Below are 16,061 nucleotides of genomic sequence, written 5' to 3'. Positions count from 1 at the left end.
GAGTGGGTTGCCATTTCCTTATCCAGGGGATCTTCCCAACCGAAGGATCGAACCCATGACTCCTGCCTCATCTCCTGCATTGTAGGCAGATTCTTTAGCACTGAGCTACTCTACTTACGGCACTGTGATGACCTAAATGGGAAGGAATCCAAAAGAGAATACATGTATATACATAGCTGATTCACTTTGCTGTATAGCAGGAAACTAACACAACATTGTAAAGCAACAATACTCCAATAAAAAAAAATTTTTTTTAAGTAGAACTGCGATTTCCAGTTCTGAGACACAATAGGGTCAACTCACTTTCCTCCTCCCTTAGAAATACAACTAAATACCCTGAAAACTATTCAACAGATAATAAAAAGATTCTGAATGCCAGCAAGAAGAAGCTAACTGGCAAGAGACCCCGGCACTTACTGAATGATAATAATATGAATTCTTTGTGCTATCTCATTAAGTACTACATACCCAGGGGAGAAGAATATTCCAGTATTCTTGCCTAGAGAAACCCATGGACAGAGGAGCCTGGCGAGCTGCAGTTCCTGGGGTTACACAGACGCAGACATGACTGAGTGACTGAACAACTATACACCCAGACCAAGTGCTGGAGACCTGCAACCCAGCATGGCCAGCAGGCAGACAAGAAACAAGGAAACAAACAGTGCTCTCTCTGGTCTTTCAAAAGACCAGGAAATGGGAAACATCAATACCAGCACCTAGCAAAATCCCCAGCCCCTGCCCTACAACCAGGCAACTATCAGGAGGTGTGACCTGCCTGCTGTGGCAGGTGTCCCAGCCCCGGTCCTACAGCTCCGGCATCACGGGCAGGTGGTCTGATCTACCTGCAGCAGTGACAGCAGCCAAGCCCCAGGCTGACCCAGACCCCATTCTATTACTGGGCACAAGCAGGAGTCAACCTATCTACTGGGGCAGGATCAGCTGCGTGTTTCATTTTCTGCCGTCCACCTGGTGGCCAAAGAGATTCAGGCCCAGCAGCTTCTGCACATCCCCACCCTCAGTGGCAGATGGTCACCAGTGACACCAGGCAGGCCAGAGAGGTAGAGCTGCAGGGAGTAAAGGAGAAATCTGGCTGTGCCAGAAAAATGAAGCAGACCAGAATAGCATTGCAAGGGCTCTGAAAACTAAAATGTCATTACTACAAAAGCCCACAAGAGCAGTACAGAACTATATGCTAAAAGAGCAGATTTAACCAGATCAAGAGACCCCCTCCCAACATAATCATGAAAATGTCCAAGATACAATCAAAAGTCATTTCTAACATCAAGAACCAGGAAAGACATGATTTGAATAAGCAAAGACAATCACCAATGCCAGTACCAAGATGAATCAAATGTCAGAATTACTTGATGAGGATATAAAGCAGTCATTGTAAAAATGCTTCGACCATCATTGACAAATTCTCTTGATACCAAAGAAAAACAGAGACATCAACCAAGAACTAGAATTTTTTTTAAGAAACAAATGGAGGTTAGAGAACTGAATATAAGAAACTCAAAAAAATTAGATACCTCATAATTAAACTTCTGCAAACCTGAAGACAAAGAAAGAAGTTCTTTAAAAAAAAAGGGAGAGAGAAATGATACACTATTTCCTCCCCCAAAAAAGACCAAGTCAAAAGACAGGTTTCACATCTGAAAACATGGAAAGTAACAGGAAAGGAACAATATTTTTCAAAAACAGAAAAATTTCCTGCCAACTAAAAATCCCATATTCATCGAGATGAAAGACCCTTCAGAAACGAAGGGAAAATAAAGATATTCTCAGAGGTAGGAAAAACTAAAAGAATGTGTGGCTAGACGATGTACCCTTAAAGAATGGTTCAGAGAAGCTATCCAAATAAAAAGAAAATAATAAAACAGCTGAAAACTTCAGAAAGGAAAGAACAGCAGAAGGGTAAAAGGGTTAGTCGCTCAGTCATGTTCAACACTTTGTGACCCCATGGACTCATGCAGGAGCTCACCAGGCTCCTCTGTCCATGGAATTCTCCAGGCAAGAATACTGGAGTGGGTTGCCATTCCCTTCTCCAGGGGATCTTCCCAACCCTGGGATCGAACCTGGGTCTCCTGCATTGCAGGCAGATTCTTTACTGTTTGAGCCACCAGGGAAGCCAAGGAGTAAACATAATAGATTAGTTTTTCTCTTCATGAGTCTCTTTAACCATATTTTATGGTTGAAGCAAAAGTTATAATGTCACCTGATGAGGTATTCAATGGATGTAGAGGAAATATTTAAGACAAGGGAGAGTAAAGGGGTATAAATGAAGTCAGTTTTCTACACTTCACTCAAAATAGGAAAATGTTTGTATCAATATGGTAATACCCAATACATATACAATTTGATAATATAGCAACCACAGTGAAAATTATAGAGATATACTGAAGAATTTTATAAATAAATCAAAATGGAACCCTGAAAAATGTGCAAGTAATCCACAGGAGGGCAAAAGAAAAGCAATGAAGGAACAAGAAATAGAGTGAACAAACAGAAAACAAATACAGTAAGTCCTTTACATTCAAATGAGTTCCATTCTGAGAGCGTGCTCGTAGGTACAATTTGCTCATGAATTCAGCAAAGTTAGCCTAGGTACCCAACTAACACAGTCAGCTATATAGTACTGTACTGTAATAGGTTTATGATACTTTTCACCCAAATAATACACTCAAAAACAAAACAAAAAATAAACCATTTAAAATCTGACAGTATAGTATCTTGAGAAGTACAGGAGCACAGTACAACAGCTGGCACACAGGGGCTGGCATCGAGTGAACAGGCAAGAAGAGTCACTGACTGGAGGAGGGAGAGGAGGTGGGAGATGGTAGAGCGGAAGGGTCGTCAGCAGTAGGAGGAAGAGGGCAAGCTGAGATGTCCTTCACACCTGATGTTGACGACAAAGGTTCTGGTAACTTGTTGGATTAAATTCTATTACCCTCTTGCTTCCAGGCATCCTGGGCTTGAAATAAAGATCCTGCACTACTGTTCTCTATATAGTCAGTCAGTCAGTTGCTCAGCAGTGTCCGACTCTTTGCGACCCCATGGACTGCAGCACGCCAGGCTTCCCTGTCCATCACCAACTCCCAGAGTTTACTCGAGCTCATGTCCATAGAGTCGGTGATGCCATCCACACAGTACTGTACAGTAAAATTGCACACAAGCACAACCACTTGTAGAGGATGCACACACATGACAGTGCACGCCAGACACATGAACTAACTTGTGCAACGGGACATGAGCATGTACGTTTGCATCTTTGAAAGTTCCCAAGTTGAAGGTTTGTATGTGAAGGGGGACAGTAAAGTGACTTACTGTGATAAAGCGGCAGACTTAAGGCCTAACATCTTTACCACTGAGCCATCTGGGAATCCCAGTAACCAGGGGGCTGGATACAAAGAATAAGGAGAAGCTTTAGGTGGTTTGAAATGTACATACGAAGAGCCACAGTGAAAACAGAGTAGGAGGGCTTCCCTGGTGGTCCAGTAGTTAAGACTTTGCCTGCCAAGCCAGGGCATGTGGGTTTGATCCCTGGTTAGGTTTGATCCCTGGTTGGGGAGAAGAAGGGGACGACAGAGGATGAGGTGGTTGGATGGAATCACTGACTCAGTGGACATGAGTCTGAGCAGGCTACAGGAGTTAGTGATGGACAGACAGGCAAGCCTGGCTTGCTGCAGTCCATGGTGTCACAGAGTTGGACACGACTGAGCGACAGAACTGACTGGTGAGCTATGATCCTACCTGGCCCATGGCCAACAAAACAAAACAAAACATAAAGCAGAAGCAATGTTGTAATGAATTCAATAAAGACTTTTAAAAAATGGTCCATATTAAAAAAAAATCTTAAAAAAATAAAAGAAAGAACACAGAGTAGGAAAGGTAGATGGTTTGTTTACTGCTACTTCACAATACCCCTTCTCTCGCTTTTCTTTCCACCAATCCCCTTTTCCCTAATCAAATGCTGTCCTGTCAGAACTAATGAAACTCAAAAGACCAGCTTCCAGGCAAATAGCTCCAGATGTCTTTGACAACAGAAACAGCGACCAGAAATCACGTGAAGTTTTGGAAGCGGCAAGTGCCCCAAATTGTACCTGTGGGCCGCCCCTCCCGCTTCCTGCACGTGGACCACCTAGGCTCCCTCCCCATTCTCCCCCCACACTGGGGATGCGGCTGGCTCTGTGGGAGTCCTGGAACCCCAATCATCCCTCCCAGGGGCTGCTCTCAGTCTCCACAAGCTGCTCTTCTGTGGCAGGAAGGGGCAGGCGGCCAAAGGATTGGGTTTCCCACTTGCCAAGGAAGCCTGGGCCTCAAAGCCACAGGCTGAGCGGGCTTGCAGGCAGCTAAATGAGGGGACCCGTCTGCTCCCAGAGGGCCCTGACCGCCCTCTCTCCACCCAACAGCACATGCCAGAGACTGAGACGGCTGCTCCGACCTCAGTGCCTCCTGAGTCACTCTGTGCGAGTGATGACTTGCCCTAACCAGTAATTTGAATTCATAAAGAGAAGCAGGGTCTTCCACAAAATGAAGGCTGTTCCCATGTGGATCAAAGCATCCTGAGTCCTCTTAGGAAGGGGCCCCAAAGGCAGGACCTGCCCCAGGTCTGGTCTCATCTGCTGCCACCCTGTTCCCAGAAGGAGTGTCCAGTGACTCCAGACCCCAACCAGTGGGAATGCCAAAAGCAATGTCCAATGTAAACCCATGGGTTGGCCCCCCCACAAAAAAAAAAACCCAAAAAACAACCAATGCAAGCTCAGGCTATGTCAATAGAAGCTCGACGTCAAGGGTGGCCTCATTATGTTCATTTATGCAACCATTCTTTCCACAATATTTATAGAGTCACTAGCATGTGCCAGTACCCAATCTCATCCAGTGCCATGAAGAGCGCCAGCTCTCAGATGGATAAAGACTGCTTCAGGCCTCTTTGGTGATCTGCTAATACTTAGCTAGAGAGAAACTGAGAAACAAATGAGATGGGAAGGGTCAGACTGCATCCAGAGACCTTTGTGTCCCCAACTACATAATCTCTCTCCCCTGGATCTATCTGATCAAGAGCAAATAATACCAATCTGTGTAGAGTCTGAGGCTGGAGAGATGCCAGGGTAGAGATGGCATCTCTACCAGGGTAGAGAGATGCTAGGTTACTTCCTAGATTAGAGAATTGTAGGTGTCCACGTGCTTGCAGGTAAGACCTCTTGTGGTACTGGGCAGTGCAGGGGGTAGAAGGAGAAAGAGGAGCATGGCCGGTGGCCAAGGGCCAGGGCCCCCACATCCTAGTGCAGAACACTGAGAAATCCAATAGCAGAGACTGCTCTGGTGGTCCAGTAGCTAAGACTCTGTGCTCTTAATGCAGGGGGCCTGGGTTCGATCCCTGGTCAGGGAACTAGATCCCCACATGCCATAACTATAAGACCCTATGTGCCCCAACTAAGACCTGGAGCAGCCAAATAAAACAATATTTTAAAAAAGAGAGAGAGAGAGAGAAAGAAACCCAAGAACTTATTTTACCTTGGTTGTCCAAGTACTTGTGTTTGTCGAGGGAGAAGTCCACCATCACCCTAATACCAAAACCTGACAAAGATGCCACGAAAAAAGAAAACTACAGGCCAACATCACTGATGAACATAGATGCAAAAATCCTTAACAAAATTCTAGCAATCAGAATCCAACAACACATTAAAAAGATCATGCACCATGACCAAGTGGGCTTTATCCCAGGGATGCAAGGATTCTTCAATATCCACAAATCAATCAATGTAATATACCACATTAACAAATTAAAAAATAAAAGCCATATGATTATCTCAATAGATGCAAAGAAAGCCTTTGACAAAATTCAACATCTATTTATGATAAAAACTCTCCAGAAAGCAGGAATAGAAGGAACATACCTCAACATAATAAAAGCTATATATGACAAACCCATAGCAAACATTATCCTCAGTGGTGAAAAGTTGAAAGCATTTCCCCTAAAGTGAAGAACAAGACAAGGGTGCCTACTTTCATCACTACTATTCAACATAGTTTTGGAAGTTTTGGCCACAGCAATCAGAGCAGAAAAAGAAATAAAAGGAATCCAAACTGGAAAAGAAGAAGTAAAACTCTCACTGTTTGCAGATGACATGATCCTCTACATAGAAAACCCTAAAGACTTCACCAGAAAATTACTAGAGCTAATAATCAATTAATATAGTAAAGTTGCAGGATATAAAATCAACACACAGAAATCCCTTGCATTCCTATACACTAATAATGAAAAAATAGAAAGAGAAATTAAGGAAACAATCCCATTCACCATTGCAACGAAAAGAATAAAATACTTGGGAATATATCAACCTAAAGAAACTAAAGACCTATATATAGAAAACTATAAAACACTGGTGAAAGAAATCAAAGAGGACACTAATAGCTGGAGAAATATACCATGTTCCTGGATCAGAAGAATCAATATAGTGAAAATGAGTATACTACTCAAAGCAATCTATACATTCAATTAATCCCTATCAAGCTACCAATGGTATTTTTCACAGAGCTAAAACAAATAATTTCACAATTTGTATGGAAATACAAAAAACCTCAAATAGCCAAAGCAATCTTGAGAAAGAAGATGGAACTAGAGGAATCAACCTGCCTGACTTTAGGCTCTACTACAAAGCCACAGTCATCAAGACAGTATGGTACTGGCACAAAGACAGAAATATAGATCAATGGAACAAGATAGAAAGCCCAGAGATAAATCCACGCACCTATGGACACCTCTTTGACAAAGGAGGCAAGAATATACAATGGATTAAAGTCAATCTCTTTAACAAGTGGTGCTCAGAAAACTGGTCAGCCACTTGTAAAAGAATGAAACTAGAACACTTTCTAACACCATACACAAAAATAAACACAAAATGGATTAAAGATCTAAACCTAAGACCAGAAACTATAAAACTCCTAGAGGAGAACATAGGCAAAACACTCTTCGACATAAACCACAGCAGGATCCTCTATGACCCACCTCCCAGAATATTGGAAATAAAAGCAAAAATATACAAATGGGACCTAATTAAACTTAAAAGCTTCTGCACAACAAAGGAAACTATAAGCAAGGTGAAAAGACAGTCTTCAGAATGGGAGAAAATAATAGCAAATGAAGCAACTGACAAAGAACTAATCTCAAAAACTTATCTCAAACAACTTATGCAGCTCAATTCCAGAAAAATAAATGACCCAATCAAAAAATGGTCCAAAGAACTAAATAGACATTTCTCCAAAGAAGACATATGGATGGCTAACAAACACATGAAAAGATGCTCAACATCACTCATTATCAGAGAAATGCAAATCAAAACCACAATGAGGTACCATTTCATGCCAGTCAGAATGGCTGTGATCCAAAAGTCTACAAGCAATAAATGCTGGAGAGGGTGTGGAGAAAAGGGAACCCTCTTACACTGTTGGTGGGAATGCAAACTAGTACAGCCACTGTGGAGAACAGTGTGGAGATTCCTTAAAAAACTGGAAATAGAACTGCCTTATGACCCAGCAATCCCACTGCTGGGCATACACACTGAGGAAACCAAAATTGAAAGAGACATGTGTACCCCGATGTTCATCGCAGCACCGTTCATAATAGCCAGGACATGGAAGCAACCTAGATGTCCATCAGCAGACAAATGAATAAGAAAGCTGTAGTACATATACACAATGGAATATTACTCAGCCATTAAAAAGAATACATTTGGATCAGTTCTAATGAGGTGGATAAAACTGGAGCCTATTATACAGAGTGAAGTAAGCCAGAAAGAAAAACACCAATACAGTACACTAACGCATATATATGGAACTTAGAAAGATGGTAATAATAACCCTGTATGCGAGATAGCAAAAGAGACACAGATGTATAGAACAGTCTTTTGGACTCTGTGGGAGAGGGAGAGGGTAGGATGATTCGGGAGAATGGCATTGAAACATGTATAATATCATATATGAAATGAATCCCCAGTCCAGGTTTGATGCATGATACTGGATGCTTGGGGCTGGTGCACTGGGACGATCCAGAGGGATGGTACGGGGATGGAGGAGGGAGGGTGGTTCAGGATGGGGAACACGTGTATACCTGTGGTGGATTCACGTTGATGTATGGCAAAACCAATACAATATTGTAAAGTAATTAACCTCCAATTAAAATAAATAAATTTATATTAAAAAATATTTTACCTTGATTTTTAACTTTAATGTTTTTAATTTCAAAAAAATTTTTACTGGAGTATAGCTGTTTTACAATGTTGTGTCATTTTCTGCTGTACAACAAAGTGAATCAACTATACATTCACATTTTGTTGTTCAGTTGCTAAGTTATGTCCGAATCTTTTGGATCCCATGGACTACAGCATGTCAGGCTCCTCTTCCTTCAATATCTCCAGGAGTTTGCTCAAATTCATGTCCATATGGATTTCCTTTTTTTGGATTTCCTTTCCATTTAGGTCACCACAGAGCACTGAGTAGTGCTTCCTGTGCTATACAGTAGGTTCTTATTAGTTAGTTATCTATTTTATACATAGTATCAGTAGTGTATATATGTCAATCCCAATCTCTCAATGCATTCTACTTAAAGGGCATTAAAAAACGCTCTTTCCATTTGGAAAAAGACAGTGAGTCTGGAGTAGCCAAGAAGATTGTGCATTCCTTCGTTTGAAAAGCCTAGGTTTATGAAAAGTTTGCACCATGTTTTATGTCCCTGGGTATGTCCTAGTGTGTCCTATTTATAATCCATGGGAACTTGAATAGAATTTGTATGCTACTGTTGTGTGAAAATTGCATAAATCTTAATTATGTTGAACTGGTTCAGGGTGATTTTCAGGTCTACCATATCCTTCTACTTTTCTGTATATTCATTCTATCAATTTTTCAGAGTTTGATACTGAAACCCCAACTGCTGCTGCTGCTAAGTCGCTTCAGTCATGTCCGACTCTGACCCCATAGATGGTAGCCCACCAGGCTCCTCTGTCCCTGGGATTCTCCAGGCAATGGAGTGGGTTGCCATTTCCTTCCCCAATGCATGAAAGTGAAAAGTGAAAGTGAAGTCACTCAGTCCTGTCTGACCCTTAGCGACCCCATGGACTGCAGCCTACCAAGCTCCTCCATCCATGGGATTTTCCAGGCAAGAGTACTGGAGTGGGTTGGCATTTCCTTCTCCGGAAACCCCAACTAAAAATCTTAATTTATCTACTTAAAAAAATAATCGCAATATATAGTAGGACTATGTGTAACTTTGCTCTGTACTTTCCAAGTCTCTTTTAAATGTGTTACCATACTTTCATAATTTAAAAAATAAGAAAGAGAGAAAAAAAGAAATGTTTTTAGTCCAAACTGAGATGTTATGTAAGTAATATGCCTGGTTTCAAAAGACTTAGTACAAAAAAAGAGATGTAAAATACTTGGATAATTATTTGATAATAATTTTATATTAATGAAATAATGTTTTGGATATATTGGATTAAATAAAATATGTATTAAAGATTTTTTTAAGAAAAGTCCATAAAAAATAATAAAAAATAAAGTCTAGGTCTGATACATTGAGTTTCTATTTACTAGGTTGGGGAATCTGACTTTGAACACTCTTCCCCAGGGCTCTGGATGCTACCCTGAAGAAGAAGCCCCTTTGGACCCTCAATGCACAGTGCAGATCCAAATGTCTGCTTCAGATTCTACACGTCCCTGCCCAGCTCTGGCACATCCCTGGGCGTTGACTGACTTAGTCCTGGTGGTGCCAAACACAACACATCCAATAAGGCTTTTATTCCTTTTTTCAGTTGGCTATTTATCTAACTTCCTCTTTTTTAATTTTCATATTAGGCGTTTCTAGAAACAGGCATGATGTCATAGGGCCTCTTTCCAGACGTTGTTTTGAAATCAGTGTAACCATGGCATTGCTGGAGGCTGAGGAGTCCTCCTGGGCCAATGGAGTCATGCCTGGGTGCAAGGCAGGGTAGGAGCCAGGGCGGGGAGTAGTGAGTCCCTGTGAGGAGGGACAGGGTGCGGGTGCTCCTAAGGACACAGAGGCTCCTCCAGGAAAGGATACTGGGACCAGCTGTCAACTTGTACCTTTCTGCCCTGGCACTTTTGACATAGGACGGTGGCTCAGATGTTAAAGAATCTGCCTGCAATGCAGGAGACATGGGTTTGATCCCTGGGTCGGGAAGATCCCTTGGAGGAGGAAATGACAACTCACTCTAGTATCCTTTCCTGGAGAATCCCATGGACAGAGGAGTCTACATTTCATCCGGTTGCAAAAAAGTCTGACACAGCTTAGCGACTAAACAACAACAACAACAATGTGCACTGCATGGTGGATTTTCTTGTGTAAATACTTATAACTGTATCCTCATAAAACTCATCTGAAGTATGTATCATTACTAGAAGTCTCCATCTCATAGATGAGCAAACGGACACACAAAAAGTTAAAGCAATCAGCACAGGGAACTCTTTCTCAATATTATGTAACAACCTAGATGGGAAAAGAATTTGGAAAAGAATAGATAAATGTATAGGGGCTTCCCAGGTGGCACCCGTGGTAAAAGAATCCACATGCCAATGCAGATGACATGAGACACAGGTTTGATCCTTGAGTCACGAAGATCCCCTAGAGAAGGAAAGGGCAACCCACCCCAGTATTCTTGCCTAGAGAATCCTATGGACAGAGGACCCCGGCAGGCTCCAGTCCATAGGACTGCAAAGAGTAGGACACCAGTGAAGAGACTTAGCATGAAGATACATCTGTATGTGTAATCACTTTGCCGTAAACCTGATACTATCAATATCATAACACTGTTTATCAGCTATATGCTTAGTCGTTCAGTCATGTCTGACTCTATGCAACCCCAAGGACTGAAGTCTGCCAGTCTGCTCTGTCCATGGTGATTCTCCAGGCATGAATACGGGAGTGGATTGCCATGCCCTCCTCCAGTTTATCAGCTATACTTCAATATAAATTAAAAAAAATTTTTTTTTAAAGGTAAAGTGAATTTTTCAGGAACACACAGTTTACTAATTGGGAAAGCTGGACTCAAACCCAAGCAATCAGACTAATGAGCCCACACCTCCAGCCCTTAGGCCGTACTTCATCCCCCTGCCCCTGAAATACAAATGCTGCTGTGATCTCCTTCTCCCCTGGAAAGGGTCAATGAGAAAGAACTGTGAAAACACCATCTAAACCAAAGTATTTAGTGCACACATGACTCACAGAGAGACGAGAAGGTGAGGCTTGCCCCGGACCCCTTGCCAGTCTCTTGCCCTCTGCCTGTTCATCTGGCCTCCCCAGGTCTCCGGCATCCTGCCACTAGACAGGCTCCCAGAACATAGCTCCAGACATACCATTCTGTGCACGGAGCCCATGCATCAGCACTGGGGCCTCCTCATTGCTGCATCTCTGCTTATGCAGTTCCCTCCACCTGGGAGTCTCTCCCACCCACCCCCGTGTTGTCAAATCCTATGTCCTTCTGGTGGCATCTCACCTTTTACTGGTCATTTCTGCAGCTTTGAATATTTCCCATCTTAGAATACACCATCTTCCTTCCCTGGGGTTGGTCAAGGCAGAAATTGCAGTTAAACTTGCCACCTTTCATCCTCCCATGGACAAATGGTGCTAGCTGTGCCTTGAAAGTAAATAACTACCCTGACCATCCACAGTACCACTGCCATGACCCCCTCAGTAAAACCACATCACTTCTGGCTTGGGTTATGGTCGTAGTTCTGCTCACTGGCCTCCCTAGGCTCCACTCCCTGCTCGGGAGCCAGAGGGCTTGTTAAAATTATTGAGGTGGCTCAGTTGGTAAAGAATCCGCCTGCGAGAGACCACCTGCAATGCAGGAGATGCAGGTTTGATCACGGGATTGGGACTATCCCCTGGAGAAGGAAACAGCAACCCATTCCAGTATTCTTGCCTGGGAAATTCCACGGACAAAGGAGCCTGGTGGGCTACAGTCCCTGGGGTTGCAAAGAATTGAATATGACTTAGCAATTAAACCACCAGCACCCCTGCTCCATCTTCCCATGTTTCCCCATCCTTCTGAGGGTAAAGCTCCATGTCTGGTGGACACTGGCTCCCTGCCCGACTCCATCCTCCCCACTCCCCTCTTCCCTGGATACCCTGTGCACACTCTCCTCTTCCTGTCTTTGTACATGCTGTTCCCTCTGCCTGGATGCTCTTCCCCCAGATGTTCATATGACTCACTTCTCTGCTCTCTTCATTCAGGTCCTGAATGTCCCTTCTTTAGAGAAGCCTTCATGATCACATTTTCCCTGCTCTTGTTCAGAATGCGAACTCTGTGCCTCCCTGACTTTGGACTAGGACGATGTGTTGACTTTCATCCATGGCCCCAGGAGCCACCGGGCACTCCTCCCGCCCCACACACCCAGGCACACCTTCATGAAGAACATCCTCCTGCAGGCCTTGCCTCGATCGTTCCCAGCTGCCTGGAGCTGTGTGGCCTCGGAGGACAGTGTGAGGTCAGGAATGCTGCGGGGCGCGACCTCTGACGTGTCTGCCAGCTGCACAGATGAGTGGAAAATTCCCTCCTTGCCCTGGCCCAGGGAACTCTCGAAGGGGTCAGGGTATCTCTCGTCGGGGCTTGAGCTGTCGTCGCTGGTCCGGGCGTTACAGAGGATCAGGGAGCGGGAGACAGACCGCAGCTTGGTGGATTTCCTGCTCTTTCCGGAACGGCTGTGCTGCTCCATCCTCAGGGAGGAGGGGAAGCTGCCCTTCTTCCTTTCCTGATCTCTGGCCCTCGGCTGACGAGTGGCGACTGGACTGGGTTTAGCCACCACTTCGTGGGTCCCTGGAGGAGAAAGGAAATAGGAAGAGGCGATGGGACTTGCTGCAGACAAGTGGAGTGAGACACAAGTCCTGGAACTGAGCCACGATGTCCGTGAAGCAGGACAGATGGAGAGATCATCATTCGATTGCCCGGCCCTTCCAGGGTGCCGGCCACATGGAGGGATCAAGTGTTTACCACACCCTCCTGAAGCTCCAATACTTTGGCCACCCAACGTGAAGAGCTGAGTCATTTGAAAAGGCCCTGATCTGGAAAAGGTTGGAGGCAGGAGGAGAAGGGGACAACAGAGGATGAGATGGTTGGATGGCATCACTGACTCAACCAACATGAGTTTGAGCAAGCTCTGGAGACAGTGAGGGACAGGGAAGCCTGGCGTGCCACAGTCCATGAGGGTCGCAAAGAGTCAGACACAACTTAGCAACTGAACAACAACAATCACTCTGAGGGTCACAGAGCCCAGAGCTTCTCTTATCCAAACCCTCCTTCTACACACAGCGACACTGAGACACTGAGAGAAAGAGGTTCAAATGCAAAGCCACAAAGAGCATTCACAGGACAGTCAGTGATCAGATCACAGATAGGAGTTCAGAGATCACAGAGACCTGTGAGACTTTTAAATGTAAAAGCCATTCTTCAGACAAGAGTGTATGGGGTACTCCAGCCTATAGAGCAGGTCAGAGTGAGAAAAGGACTGGGCTGAACCTGCCAGTCCCCTTCTGCTACCCCTGGTCACTCCTGTAGCATCTCCAAGTAAACCTAGGATTCAGAGCCCAGGCTGAAGATTGATGATGTCTATGCCCTCAATTTCCAGATGCTGCTGCTGTTTAGTTACTCGGTCATGCCTAACTCTTTGGACCCCGTGAACTGTAGCCCACCAAGCTCCTCTGTCCATGGGATTCTCCAGACAAGAATACTGGCGTGGGTTGCCATTTCCTCCTCCAGGGGATATCCCGACCCAGGGGTCAAACCTGTGTCTCCTGCTTGGCAGGTGAATTCTTTACCACTGAGCTGCCTGGGAAGCCCAATTCCCAGATAAAGAGTCTACAAGGAGGTTTGGGAGGCTCACATAATGTTAACCCACCAGGATTGTTTTGAGTATAAAAGAAGGTGAATCTTAGCTGGTTCATGCCAAAGGGCTTAGCACACAACAGGTACCTGGCAAACCTGTGTGCGCTTCCCCAGCACCAATGTCACACCTGGTCGGTATCTCAGCCAGGCTGAGGGTCTCCTTTGTCATCTTTCCCTATGGGATCAAACCCTGGGATGAGTCAAAAACTGGCTTTACTCATCAGGTCAACAGTATCACTCTCAGCACAGCTCAGCTCCGCTTCACTGAGAAATGCCTGTCATGGATTCAGGCATGAATCCTGTCCATGAGGCAGGTGGTTAAAGGGGCTCTGATGCTGCAGAGTTCTGACTCAGGCCCAAGCCACAAAATAAAGCCTGTTGCCAGAATAACAGACTGTGGGATGCTCTTGGCCCACGGGTACTGCTGTTGGTGCACAGCTAGTACTGAATAAGGAAAAGCAGAGGTCTTCCAGCATTTCATCATGCAGAAACCCTTTCATATTATATAATCTCCCCAAGAACATCTTCTTGAACGAAGACAGTGTTTATCAATACCCAGGTGCATTGTATTGTTTTCTCTATTAGCATTTTAATTTTATCAATGTATCTACCAACCTGAATGGCTCAGTGATAAGGAATCTGCCTGCAATGTAGGAAACACAGTAGTCGCAGGTTCAATCCCTGGTTCAGGAAGATCCCATGGAGGAGAAAATGGCAATGCCCTCCAGTATTCTTGCCTGGCAAATCCCATGGCCAGAAGAGCCTGGGGGTGGGGTGGAGGCTACAGTCTATGGGGTCACAAAGAGTCGGACATGACTGAACACACACGTACATGTCTATAGCAACCAATAACAATGAATCAAAATGAATGAATGAATAACTATTTGAGAGTGTACCCTATATATCAGGCACTCTTCTTGATGCTTTAATATAACTTAACTCAGTGGGCTTCCCTGGTGACTCAGACAGTAAACAAAGTGAAAGTGAAAGTCAGTCGCTCAGTCGTGTCTGACTCTTTGTGACCCCATGGATTATACAGTCCATGGAATTCTCTTGGCCAAAATACTGGAGTGGGTAGCCTTTCTCTCCTCCAGGGGACCTTCTCAACCCAGGGATCAGACCCAGGTCTCTGGCACTGCAGGCAGATTCTTTACCAGTTGAGCCACAAGTGAGGCCCAGTAAAGAAACCACCTGCAATGCAGGAGACTCGGGTTTAATCCCTGGCTTTACTCATCAGGTCAACAGCATCACTCTCAGCACAGCTCAGCTCCGCTTCACTGAGAAGTGCCTGTCATGGATTCAGGCATGAATCCTGTCCATCCCCTGGAGAACAGAATGGCTACCCATTCTAGTATTCTTGCCTGGAGAATCCCATGGAGAGAGGAGCCTGGTGGGCTACAGTCTGCTGGGTTGAAAACAGTCAGACATGACTGAGCAATTAACACAACTAAATATTGGCCCATTTTATCAAACACTCTCTTGCCAATATCCCAAAGTCCTGTACTCTGTTTCCTTCCATCTAGAAAACAGTGAGTCCCATATATACAAGTCAATTCTGTTCTGAGAATGTGTTCATAAGTCCAATTTGTTCGTAAGTCCAAGTTAGCTGAGGTACCCAGCTAACACGATAGGCTATAGAGTACCGTAGTGTGAAGAAAGTGTTAGTCGCTAGGTCATGTCTGACTCTTTGTGACCCCATGAACCGCATCCCATCAGGCTCCTCTGTCCATGGGATTCTCTAGGCAAGAATACTGGTATGGGTTGCCATTCCCTTCTCCAAGGGATCCTTCCAACCCATGGAATAAACTCTGGTCTCCTGCATTGCAGACAGATTATTTACCATCTGAGCCACCTGAGAAGCCCCTACTGTACTGTAATAGGTTTATAATACTTTTCACACAAGTAATATATAAAGAAAAAAAAATAAAGAAAATTTTAATCTCACAGCACAATACCTTGAAAAGTACAGTAGGATCAGCTGTATCACCACTGCTTTTACGCTTGCTTCTGGACATCCTGGGCTTGAAATAAAGATGCTGCATGGCTGTCCTCTACACAGGACTGTACGGTAAAGTACACACAAGTATGCACAACCACGTATAGAGGATTCACACACGTGACAGTGTATGCCAGAGTTCACAAGTCCATTTGCCGTCTTTTCCTACC

The 16,061-nt window shown here is 44.4% G+C and overlaps 1 protein-coding gene across 3 annotated transcripts in view; it reads right to left on the bottom strand.

Moving 5' to 3' along the window:
* IL16 (interleukin 16) overlaps positions 1-16,061 on the bottom strand; it is a 126,497-nt gene that overhangs the window by 68,559 nt on the left and 41,877 nt on the right. For all 3 annotated transcript variants that reach the window (XM_069559005.1, XM_069559004.1, XM_069559003.1), the window contains one exon: positions 12,418-12,830. In XM_069559005.1, the coding sequence (XP_069415106.1) occupies positions 12,418-12,830 (413 nt within the window). The remainder of the gene's footprint in view (positions 1-12,417; positions 12,831-16,061) is intronic.

This window comes from Ovis canadensis, chromosome 18, assembly GCF_042477335.2.
Source record: "Ovis canadensis isolate MfBH-ARS-UI-01 breed Bighorn chromosome 18, ARS-UI_OviCan_v2, whole genome shotgun sequence".
NCBI classification, from domain to species: domain Eukaryota; kingdom Metazoa; phylum Chordata; class Mammalia; order Artiodactyla; family Bovidae; genus Ovis; species Ovis canadensis.
Note: the sequence above shows the minus strand (reverse complement) of the source record. Positions and strands in the feature narration are given on the sequence as shown.